Consider the following 12,817-nt stretch of genomic DNA (forward strand, 5'->3'; position numbering starts at 1 on the left):
CTGGGAATTGTTCTTGTTACTTACAACCTCATGCTAATCGCATTAGCCTACGTTAGCTCAACCATCCCGCAGAGGACCCACCAATCCTGAAGAAGTTTTAAAATACGTTATATACCAGCACATTCGACATAGGGTACCGGTCCAGTAGACTTATTTGTACTTAATGAACATGATACGATTGTTTAATTCAGGGGAAAAGTCATCCTGGGGGTCAGAAACTGGTGGTTCGATCCGGTGGCACAGCCTCTGTTTTAACTCTTTAACCAATAGTAGCTTTGACCTGAAGAATACTGTTGTAAATATGCTTCACATCCACTTAACTTACTCTTTTTTAGTAAACTATACAAAATTTCCTTCAAAGGCAAACGGACATCTATCTCAACAATGATGGTAGGTGTTAATAAATCATTATTAGAATAAGCAGGAAACAGCATTCATAGATACTAATGTGAATATGAGACATGTATCTTTAATGAACCATCACTAGACAGTATTTACATTACAACTGCTATATCCATCTACCCTGTGATGCAGTTCAGCTTGATGCTGGTCCTACTGGTCCCCGTGGCGGTACAGTCCTCCCTGCATCCAGTGGACTGTAACGAGGTGTACCAATCAGGTTCTGGACAGAATGGGGTTTACACTATTTATCCTGCAGGATCCACCTCACCTGTCCAGGTGTTCTGTGAGATGTCGATGGACAGTGCATATCCAGGAAAGTGGACGGTCAGTATCCAATGTTTCTACTCATTTTTAAATACACATAGGTATTTACTTTTGTTTTTTAATAACACTGTTAGCAATAGCTGTACATTTTTACAGTAATTCTACTGTAAATGAACTTACTTCCGATTACATTTATGACACAAACTGTTAAAAAAAATACCAGTCATTATACAGTAAGTTACTGGCTATTGAGTTGCAGGGAAAATACAGTAATATGTTTTTACAGATAAAATGTATTTTTTCAGTAAATATACAACTAACTGTATTTTTACAGCTACATTTTTTTTAAACAGTAATGTTACAATAACTATCACGGTACCCATTTAGTGATGACAGAATGCATTTGAAACTTCAAGCACAGTAAAAAGTGTCTACGACTCAATACAATGATTTGATTGATAGGAGTGGGAAAAAAGGTGCTTGTGCCTTGATAAGCACACCAAAGCACACCAACAACGGCATTAACGACAAGTAATCAAATAAAGATGGTACTATTTCACACCGTAGCCTGTTGATTTAGCAAGATAACTTTTCTTTCATTTTGATTTCGGCACAAATTAAAATGTGTTGCCTATGGATTACTGTTTCAACATTGTCTGAATGAAGAGTTCGGTGTTCGACTAGCAGCACTAACTCACCCATGGATTGATGTTTCAACATTGTCTGAATGAAGAGTTCAGTGTTCGACTAGCCACGTGTGACATGCACACGCAGTTACAAAACTGCTAGAGTTAGCTGCATGCGGACAAGCAATATCTATCGTCTTAGTACAGATGAAGTCTGAGCTGGAATGTGAAGCTAACTGAAGCTGGCTAGCTATAGAAAATCCTGACTAGATCTACTTTCAATCGTAGTATACCCATCAGGTGACATAGCAGGATATTCAGGTATCTGGTAACCAAGAGGTTTCCAGTCCATCTTCCAGGTGTGGTTGAGTCCCAAATGTATTCATAGTGAAGGAGTGAAGATTCTTCTGTCATACTTATCCTGTAAAATTACGATAACTTACGCATTGTCATCATTTACAAGTGTGTACTGTAATCAGAATACAGCAGCATACTGTCATTTTAGCATAATTCAGATACAGAAAAAATACTGTAAGTTGTTTTATATTTACTGTGTTTTTACTGCAACTTTTAGCAAAGTTCATAAATGTGACATAGACACAGTGTATGCAGTTACTGTATATTCACTGCAACCAGTAGCTGGTAGTGTTGCGTAAAATTACAGGATTGTTTTACAGTGTAGTTGAACCAGTACCAGGACATAGACACAGTGTAGTTGAACCAGTACCAGGATATAGACGCAGTGTAGTTGAACCAGTACCAGGACATAGACACAGTGGAGTTGAACCAGTACCAGGACATAGACACAGTGTAGTTGAACCAGTACCAGGATATAGACGCAGTGTAGTTGAACCAGGACATAGACACAGTGTAGTTGAACCAGTACCAGGACATAGACACAGTGTAGTTGAACCAGTACCAGGACATAGACACAGTGTAGTTGAACCAGTACCAGGACATAGACACAGTGTAGTTGAACCAGTACCAGGACATAGACACAGTGTAGTTGAACCAGTACCAGGACATAGAGACAGTGTAGTTGAAGCAGTATCAGGACATAGACACAGTGTAGTTGAAGCAGTATCAGGACATAGACACAGTGGAGTTGAAGCAGTATCAGGACATAGACACAGTGTAGTTGAACCAGTACCAGGACATGGACACAGTGTAGTTGAACCAGTACCAGGACATAGACACAGTGTAGTTGAAGTGGTATCAGGACATAGACGCAGTGTAGTTGAACCAGTACAAGGACATAGACACAGTGTAGTTGAACCAGTACCAGGACATAGACACAGTGTAGTTGAAGCAGTATCAGGACATAGACACAGTGTAGTTGAACCAGTACCAGGACATAGACACAGTGTAGTTGAACCAGTACCAGGATATAGACACAGTGTAGTTGAAGCAGTACCAGGACATAGACACAGTGCACGTGTTCCCTTCTTCATTCTTTGCACATAAGAACGGATTTCCCATTAAAACCAATCAGTCATTTAAACAATATCTCTCATTTAATCAGGTGATTCAGAAAAGACAGGGTGGATCAGTGAACTTCCACTGGAAGTGGAATGAGTACAAGAGTGGGTTTGGGAGCGCAGCTGGAGAGTACTGGCTGGGTAAGAACTGATTAAATGTCTAGCCTCCAGAACAATCTCTTCTTATATCCCTGTTTAGAGAATGAGCTCATCCTGTTCGTCCTAATTCATGTAAATTAATTTGTCGTTGTATTCCAACATCACGGTCTGCTTCTATGCTGGTACTATTCTCCAGGACTGGAGACGATGCATCTCCTGACTATGAGAAAGACCTATGAGCTGAGGGTGGACATGGAGGACTTTGAGGGGAAGAAGGTCTATGCTCAGTACTCCTCCTTCTCTGTTGGACCAGAGGCTGAAGGGTACCCTCTAAAGCTGGGTTCATTCAAAGATGGAGGAGCAGGTGGGTGACAACTTATATTGTCCAAGAAAAAAATTCAAAGAAAAGTTCCAAGAATATAGCACCAGAAAATAGTACCAGAAAAAAATTCTGAAGAAAAACAGTCCAAGAAAGTCTGTCATTAAGGGTTCATAACTGTAACACCCTGGCCATAGAGAGGGGTTTTTGTTCTTTATTTTGGTTAGGCCAGGGTGTTACATTTTCCTTTCTCTATGTTTTTGTATTTCTTTGTTTTGGGCCGTGTGTGGCTCCCAATCAGGCACAGCTGAAGCTCGTTGTTGCCGATTGGGAGTCACACATAAGGAGCATGTTTTTCCTTTGGGTTTTGTGGGTAATTGTATTTTGTTAGTGTGTTTTCCTAACAGAACTGTTTGCTGTCGTCTTTTGTTTATTTTTGTAGTGTTCTCCTTTTCATTAAAACACTAATGATGAACACATCCTCCGCTGCGTATTGGTCCACCTTTTCCGACGATGACTTCTCTGTTTCATCTGACGACGAAGACAGCCGTTAAAATAACTGAAGATTTGCCAGTGGAAGTATTATCATTAGGTTATCTAGAGCCCTTTCCTTGTGTTGCTGGGCTGTGTTCTTTGTTCTTATCATCAGGAGATTCTATGACATCACAGTGGTCAGAAATCTCTGTTCTTATCCTCAGGAGATTCCATGACTCATCACAGTGGTCAGAAATCTCTGTTCTTATCCTCAGGAGATTCTATGACATCACAGTGATCAGACATCTCTGTTCTTATCCTCAGGAGATTCTATGACATCACAGTGGTCAGACATCTCTGTTCTTATCCTCAGGAGATTCTATGACATCACAGTGATCAGACATCTCTGTTCTTATCCTCAGGAGATTCCATGACTCATCACAGTGGTCAGAAATGTACAACGTTAGATAAAGACCAGGACCTTTACGTCAACAACTGTGGCCAGTTGTACAACGGGGAATTCTGGTACAACAACTGCCATTGGACTAATCCCAATGGGATATACGCGTGGGGGGAGTCTACCTATGGTATTGGCATCAACTGGAGAACATGGAAAGACTTCACATACTCCCTGAAAACAATTACCATGAAGATCAGACCAGCCACTGGATAGAAGGGAAACACCTTAACTGATAACCATCTCTATTTTCTAACAGCATTTTGAAATCAACATTTTTAATTACAATGATTGCCATACAAACATATTTCCACCACTTGCACACATTACGTTTACCTGGGAGGGGGTCTTTATTTCTAGGTAAGGTTTGTGTTTGTGTCTTCAGAGAGTATTAGTGGGTGCTGCAGGACCCAGAACGTCATCTGATCTACAAAAAAGTGCACCTTTGCCATAGCAACAGAAACCTGACTGCAGTGGGGATGATGTGACTAACTCACTGTCTCTCTGTTTCATACCCTAACCCACGAATCACAGTGCTAATCTGTATTGGCAAAGAGCTTTAATTTTGTTTTATTGGTACACAGAACATTTTCGCAGAATTTAGGTTTGTTTTAGGTGTTTTTTGTTGTTGTTTTTGTTCAATCAGACTTTATGTCTCCTTCAGCAGTGGGGTCTTCCTATGTTAACCAATGACCAAAGAAAATAACACCCTCCTTACAATCAAACTAGGAGGAGGTTCGAATTGTAATGTTTTGAAATTGTAAACTTCAGTTTATAAAAATAATAAAAATTGGTTCTGCAATGTTGAAAATCGAATAACAATGTGTGGAATATTTTTTTTTCCTCCAACTTATTTTAGAAGAAATAGGGAATTACAAAAGTGCAAGTTCATTAGGAGAGGATGAGGAAAGGATGTGGTCAACAGTCAATACATATATTCATATACAGTTACATGAAAGTTATTGGTGTTTGGTGATATTTCTTTTAAACCACTAACAATGGTAAGCCAAGCTTTTGGATGGACCAGAATAGTACAGTAGCCTATTCTTGATCAAAGACTTGCTACTGTGTAAACTGATCAAGAGTTGACAAACAGATCATTGGCAATCGGAGACATGATAATAATTGTCACTGCAATAGCAATATCTTATAACATTATTATTATTATTATTATTATTGCTATTGTTATTATTATTATTATTATTATTGCTATTGTTATTATTATTAGAACTACACAGAGTTTGAACCTAATTCCTCTTGATCAGAAATGGCATAACACGCTTTGTTATTTATCTTGGAACAAAACAGTATTCAAGCTTCAGCCCAGGCGAGCCAGCGCAACATAACATAAAGGGGTTAGTGTTAGCCCAAACCCTTCAAGCTTCAGCCAGGCGAGCCAGCAAAATAGAGTTCTAGAGAGAACAAGGGTTGCCATTTTCTCTGGAAAATGTCAAATTCTCAATGAACCTACAACATACTTTCCTTATGGTTTATTTTCCCTTCTTTGGCGAGATCTCAGCTCTATGTTGACAGTTTACCTATTCTTGCTGTAACACAGTGAGGAGGGCAAGGTTGTAGGACATTGGCCTAGAGCGCATGATTGTTTTTACTGAAAAGCGTCACAAAGTGATGCAAAGTGCTGCAAAGTCCTGCATGTCAATTTGAACTCACCTGTAAGAGATGATTGTCATGAACCACTCTAAATAGCAGGAGGGGTGAAGTCAGGCGCAGGAGACCGAGGTACGTGAAACACACTTTTAATGAAATAAGTCCAAAATTGCCGAAACAAGGCAGGGTGCAAAACGCCAAACAACAGGAAAAGAATCCTAGAAATGGGTCGGGACACAGCCCAGCAACCCTAATGCCTAAATAGTCAGTGGCAGAGGAAAACAATTGCCCAACCTACTAAAAGGGACGACACAAAATAATCCCGCACAAACCCCAACAACAAACAGACAGACTAAACACCCCCCTAATGAATTAACACAAAACAGGTGCTAACCTAGACAGACATCACCAAATGACACAGAAACATGGATCGGTGGCAGCTAGTAGGCCGGCGACGACGACCGCCGAGCGCCGCCCGACCGGGGAGAGGAGCCACCTTCTGTGGACGTTGTGACAATGATTCTCAGTTAGGATGTAATATATATTTGTTACTTAGCTACTTATTGTCTTAAACCCTAATTATGAAATGTGAAGCGTTATTCTTAACACTATCACTATTACTAGTATACATTTTTTTAAATGGTATTTCAAATTAATTGTAGATATTGTATTTTTCACTGTGCTGTGTTGAAACAGCATGTTACAGGATGTGTTGCTGGTCCAAAGGTTGAACCAATAGAAACAGCATGTTACAGGATGTGTTGCTGATCCAAAGGTTGAACCAATAGAAACAGCACGTTACAGGATGTGTTGCTGGTCCAAAGGTTGAACCAATAGAAACAGCATGTTACAGGATGTGTTGCTGGTCCAAAGGTTGAACCAATAGAAACAGCATGTTACAGGATGTGTTGCTGGTCCAAAGGTTGAACCAATAGAAACAGCATGTTACAGGATGTGTTGCTGGTCCAAAGATTGAACCAATAGAAACAGCATGTTACAGGATGTGTTGCTGGTCCAAAGGTTGAACCAATAGAAACAGCATGTTACAGGATGTGTTGTTACAGTTGTTTTGTGATCCATGAGTGAGGGTGTTGTTGTATTGATTTCCTTGTTTCTCTTAACATGAAATACAATTCAACACTGTACCAGAATCTACAACACAGTGATATTGCAGTATTTCCACAGTACTACACCAGCCAGTACAGTGGTGTAGCTGCTCATCCTGAATGAATGTATCCAGCATTTGATTCAAGCTTATTGAGCTGATATGGGCTGTACTGGTGGTATTGAGCTGACAGGCTTTACTGGTGTTTTTGAGCTGACAGGGGCTGTACTGGTGGTATTGAGCTGACAGGGGCTGTACTGGTGTTATTGAGCTGACAGGGGGTGTACTGGTGGTATTGAGCTGACAGGGGCTGTACTGGTGTTATTGAGCTGATAGGGGCTGTACTGGTGTTATTGAGCTGACAGGGGCTGTACTGGTGGTATTGAGCTGACAGGGGCTGTACTGGTGTTATTGAGCTGTCAGGCTGTACTGGTGTTATTGAGCTGTACTGGTGTTATTGAGCTGATAGGGGCTGAACTGGTGTTATTGAGCTGACAGGGGCTGTACTGGTGTTATTGAGCTGTCAGGCTGTACTGGTGGTATTGAGCTGACAGGGGCTGTACTGGTGGTATTGAGTTGACAGGGGCTGTACTGGTGTTATTTAGCTGACAGTGGCTGTACTGGTGTTATTGAGCTGATAGGGGCTGTACTGGTGGTATTGAGCTGATAGGGGCTGTACTGGTGTTATTGAGCTGATAGGGGCTGTACTGGTGTTATTGAGCTGACAGGGGACTTTGTCATTATGGATGTTTCCACAGTGATAATGAAATAACAACACTCAATTTATGTTTCATTACATATTTCTGCTGCCAAATTCCTAAAGTGTGTGTGTGTATTAAAACCGGAGACAAGACCTCAACAGCCATGTGGACCAGTGCTCTTCTCTGTCAGCTGCCTGACTGACACACTCAGCTGGCTGTTTCTCTCTAACCCGGTCCTGGGTTTATCTGACTGACACACTCAGCTGGGTCTCTCTCTCTCTCTCTCTCGCTCAGGTTAATCTGACTGACACACAGCTGTCTCTCTCTCTCTCTCTCTCTCTCTCTCTCTCTGGTTTATCTGACTCAGCTGTCTCTGTCTTTCTCTCTCTCTCTCTCTCTCTCTCTCTCTCTCCGGTTAATCTGACTGACACACCCAGCTGGGTCTCTCTCCTCTTTCTCTAACCTGGTCCTGGGTTTTGGCAAGTTGGTGCTCCAAGTTAAGTTTCGCTGGCTCTCTAAAACACCAACTAGGTGCAGCATTGTGTTGCAGGACGTTTGGTAGACATTAGCCCTTGTTTTCTTTACCTCATTAGAGGATGGATGGATGGATGTGTAGACGGTCTCTGTCAGGTTATGTTTAATGTACAGACAGAGAGCCAGTATGGTACACTAGGTGGTTGGAAGGACCTTTCAGGCTTCTAAAAATTACCCCACCTGTGGAACCTTTCCAGTTCTAAAAGGTTCCTCAAGGAACCTCTGTGTGAAGGGTTTTAGGAGGATCCTCTGTGTAGAAGGGTTTTAGGGGATCCTCTGTGTAAAGTGTTTTAGGAGGAACCTCTGTGTAAACGGTTTTAGTTGATCCTCTGTGTAAAGGGTTTTAGAGGAACCTAAAATTGCATAGGTTCTTATGATTTGCATAGGTTCTTGTGATTTGCATAGGTTCTAGAGTATCTCATACACCTCTGTACTCTATTGGCTGATAAAGAACTAACTGAAAGACACACCCCTACTAAGCCACACCTCCAGTCCAAGGTTGAAACATCAAAGGTTCCTCCATGAATCCCTTAACCAACTGAAGACGCAAATATGAACCATTAACTAGCAACGGTTCCCTGAGTATCTCCAGGGTTTCCTTGAATCACCACTCATTCTCAGAGTGTAAGGAAAAAGAGAATCCTCTTGCTGTGTTGAAACACACTGTCATGACTTCCGCCGAAGTCGGTCCCTCTCCTTGTTCGGGCGGCGTTCGGCGGTCGACGTCACCGGTCTTCTAGCCATCGCTGCTCCACCTTTCATTTTCCATTTGTTTTGTCTTGTTTTCCTGCACACCTGGTTCACATTCCCTCATCTGACTAAATGTATATTACCCTCTGTTCCCCCCCATGTCTGTGTGTGGAATTGTTTGTTTGTTACGTGTGGTTCGCATCTGGCTGTTTTGCGCCGGGTATGTGTTTGACCCGTGTGTTTTGTTTATTGTACCGTTTGTGTACTTTGGGCGTTATTGCTGTTTTCCTTGGGCATGAATAAAGTGCACCTGTTATCACCCATCTCTGCTCTCCTGCACCTGACTTACCTTCAACCAGTTGGGCACATCGTGACACACACGTTACGTAGCCAAACACAATTGTTTCACATTTTACATTTTAGTCATTGAGCAGACGTTATCCAGATCAACGTGCCGTTAGTACATTCATCTGAAGATACAGTTGAAGTCGGAAGTTTACATACACTAAGCGGACTGTGCCTTTAAACAGCTTGGAAAATTACAGAAAATTATGTCATGGCTTTAGAAGCTTCTGATAGGCGAATTGACATCATTTGAGTCAATTGGAGGTGTACCTATGGATGTATTTCAAGGCCTACCTTCAACCTCAGTGCCTCTTTTCTTGACAACATGGGAAAATCAAAAGAAATCAGCCATGACCTCAGAAAAATAATTGTAGACCTCCACAAGTGTGGTTCATCCTTGGGAGCAATTTCCAAACGCCTGAAGGTACCACGTTCATCTGTACAAACAATAGTACGCAAGTATAAACACCATGGGACCACGCAGCCGTCATACCGCTCAGGAAGGAGACACATTCTGTCTCCTAGAGATTAACGCACTTTGGTGTGAAATGTGCAAATTAATCCCAGAACAACAGCAAAGGACCTTGTGAAGATGTTGGAGGAAAAAGGTACAAAAGTATCGATATCCACAGTTAAACAAGTCCTAAATCAACATAACCTGAAAGCAAGAAGCCACTGTTCCAAAACCGCCATAAAAAAAAGCCAGACTACGGTTTGCAACAGCACATGGGGACAAAGATCATACATTTTGGAGAAATGTCCTCTGGTCTGATGAAACAAAAATAGAACTGTTTGGCCATAATGACCATCGTTATCTTTGGAGGAAAAAGGGGGATGCTTGCAAACCGAAGAACCATCCCAACCGTGAAGCACGGGGGTGGCAGCATCATGTTGTGGGTGTGCTTTGCTGCAGGAGGGACTGGTGCACATCACAAAATAGATAGAATCATGAGGAAGAAAATTATGTGGATATATTGAAGAAACATCTCAAGACATCAGTCAGGAAGTTAAAGCTTGGTCGCAAATGGGTCTTCCAAATGGACAATGACCCCAAGCATACTTCCAAAGTTGTGGCAAAATGGCTTAAGGACAACAAAGTTAAGGTATTGGAGTGTCTATCACAATGCCCTAACCTCAATCCCAGTGAAAATTTGTGTGCAGAACTGAAAAAGCGTGTGCGAGCAAAGAGGCCTACAAATCTGACACAGTTACACCAGCTCTGTCAGGAGGAATGGGCCAAAATTCACCCAACTTATTGTGGGAAGCTTGTGGAAGGCTACCCGAAATGTTTGACCCAAGTTAAACAATTTTAAGGCAATGCTACCAAATACTAATTGAGTGTATGTAAACTTGTGTCCCACTGGGAATGTGATGAAAGAAATAAAAGCTGAAATAAATCATCCTCTCTACTATTATTCTGACATTTCACATTCTTAAAATAAAGTGGTGATCCTAACAGACCTAAGACAGGGAATTTTTACTAGGATTAAATGTCAGGAATTGTGAAACACTGAGTTTAAATTTATTTGGCTAAGAAGTATGTAAACTTCCGACTTCAACTGTAGCTAGGTGAGGCAACCACATATCACACACACACACACGCACCTTCAGCGCACACACACACACACACACACACACACACACACGCAACTTCAGCACACACACACACGCACGCCCTTAGCACGCACGCACGCACGCACGCACGCACGCACACACACACACACACCCCTGTCTGTATTTTCAGAGATCCTGTCATTCTATAACAGGTTTATTCTGGACTAGGTCGTTTATTCTGGCCGAGGTTCTTTATTCTGGACGAGTTTCTGGACGAGTTCATTTATTCTGGACAAGGTCGTTTATTCTGGCAGAGGTTGTTTATTCTGGACAAGGTCATTTATTCTGGACGAGGTCGTTTATTCTGGATGAGGTTCTTTATTTTAGACGAGGATCTGGATGAGGTTGTTTATTCTGGCCGAGGTTGTTTTTTCTGGATGAGGTAGTTTATTCTAGACGAAGATCTGGACGAGGTCGTTTATTCTGGATGTGGTCGTTTATTCTGGACGAGGTTGTTTATTCCGGACCATGTCGTTTATTCTGGATGAGGTTCTGGACGAGGTTCTGGATGAGGTCGTTTATTCTGGACGAGGTTCTGGATGAGGTTGTCATATGATGTTTGGAGAGAAGCCAAGAGATGTTGAGACAGATGGGGCCTCTATTCACCAGGAGAATATTTCACATTGACAGGCAGAGCAGATACAAAGGTAGAAGCTAGTAACAGAGCAGAGAACAGAGCAGGGAACAGAGCAGAGAACAGAGCAGAGAACAGGGCAGGGAACAGGGCAGGGAACAGGGCAGGGAACAGGGCAGGGAACAGAGCAGGGATCAGAACAGGGAACAGAGCAGAGAACAGGGCAAGGAACAGGGCAGGGAACAGAGCAGGGAACAGAGCAGGGAACAGAGCAGGGTACAGAGCAGGGAACAGAGCAGAGAACAGAACAGGGAACAGAGCAGAGAACAGAGCAGGGAACAGGGTAGGGAACAGGGCAGGGAACAGAGCAGGGAACAGGTCAGGGAACAGAGCAGAGGACAGAGCAGGGTAGGGAAGGGAACAGGGCAGGGAACAGGGCAGGGAACAGAGCAGGGAACAGAGCAGGTAACAGAGCCGGGAACAGAGCAGGGAACAGAGCAGGGGACAGAGCAGGGTAGGGAAGGGAACAGGGCAGGGAACAGAGCAGGGAACAGAGCAGGGAACAGAGCAGGGAACAGAGCAGAGAACAGAGCAGAGAACAGAGCAGGGAACAGAGCAGAGAACAGAGCAGGGAACAGAGCAGGGTAGGGAACAGAGCAGGGAACAGAGCAGGGAACGGAATAGGGCAGGCAACTGAGCACGGTAGGGCAGGGAACAGAGCAGGGAACAGAGCAGGGAACAGAACAGGGAACAGAGCAGGGAACAGAGCAGGGAACAGAGCAGGGAACAGAACAGGGAAAAGAGCAGGGTAGGGCAGGGGCGGAGACAGGCACCAAACCGTACAGACAATAGCAAGTAGAATAATAACTGTAAGGTGTTAGCGTCATGGTAACAATACATGTGGAATCCGTCTGAAGTATTTCTCCTGTGGCTCTTTGGGGCTTCTGATTATTTGACCTCTCACCAGGGCCAGATCTAGCATTTGGGGGCCCTAAGCAACATTTTGTGTGGGGGACCCCCCCCACAGCTCGCTCAACACTGTTTATGTTAATACCTGTACAGTACGTCTATGATAATGTCTCAGACAGCTCTCTCAACACTGTTTATGTTAATACCTGTACAGTACGTCTTTGATAATGTCTCAGAGAGATCTCTCAACACTGCACTGTTTATCTTGTAACCTGTACAGTATGTCTGTGTTGCAGTGTTGAAAGGGTTTGTTTTAATCCCTGTTATGATGTCATATAGCAACATAATTACGAAGAATAATCAATCTAAAGGGAGAAGAAAGACGGCAACATGATTCATCATCTAATATCTGAGGTGGGGTTCCAGTCAATGTTCTCTCTGAGCTGAGGATATCTGAGGTAGAACCTGGGATTCCAGTCAATGTTCCCTCTGAGCTGAGGACAACATGGATCATCATCTAATATCTGAGGTAGAACCTGGGGTTCTAGTCAATGTTCCCTCTGAGCTGAGTGCTTGCCTGAGTAGCTCCCCAGGGACTGCCGAGCAGAAGAAAAATCT

The 12,817-nt window shown here is 42.8% G+C and overlaps 1 protein-coding gene across 1 annotated transcript; it reads left to right on the top strand.

Moving 5' to 3' along the window:
* Nucleotides 1-339: 339 nt before the first annotated feature.
* LOC106578760 (microfibril-associated glycoprotein 4-like) lies at nucleotides 340-4,336 on the top strand. Its single transcript, XM_082965510.1, has 5 exons — nucleotides 340-390; nucleotides 535-726; nucleotides 2,815-2,911; nucleotides 3,066-3,233; nucleotides 4,085-4,336. Exons 1-5 carry the CDS (start codon nucleotides 385-387, stop codon nucleotides 4,333-4,335), a joined length of 714 nt encoding a protein of 237 aa, XP_082821636.1. The 5' UTR covers nucleotides 340-384; the 3' UTR covers nucleotide 4,336.
* Nucleotides 4,337-12,817: the final 8,481 nt, after the last annotated feature.

This window comes from Salmo salar, chromosome 19 (assembly GCF_965601325.2).
Source record: "Salmo salar chromosome 19, fSalSal1, whole genome shotgun sequence".
NCBI lineage: Eukaryota > Metazoa > Chordata > Actinopteri > Salmoniformes > Salmonidae > Salmo > Salmo salar.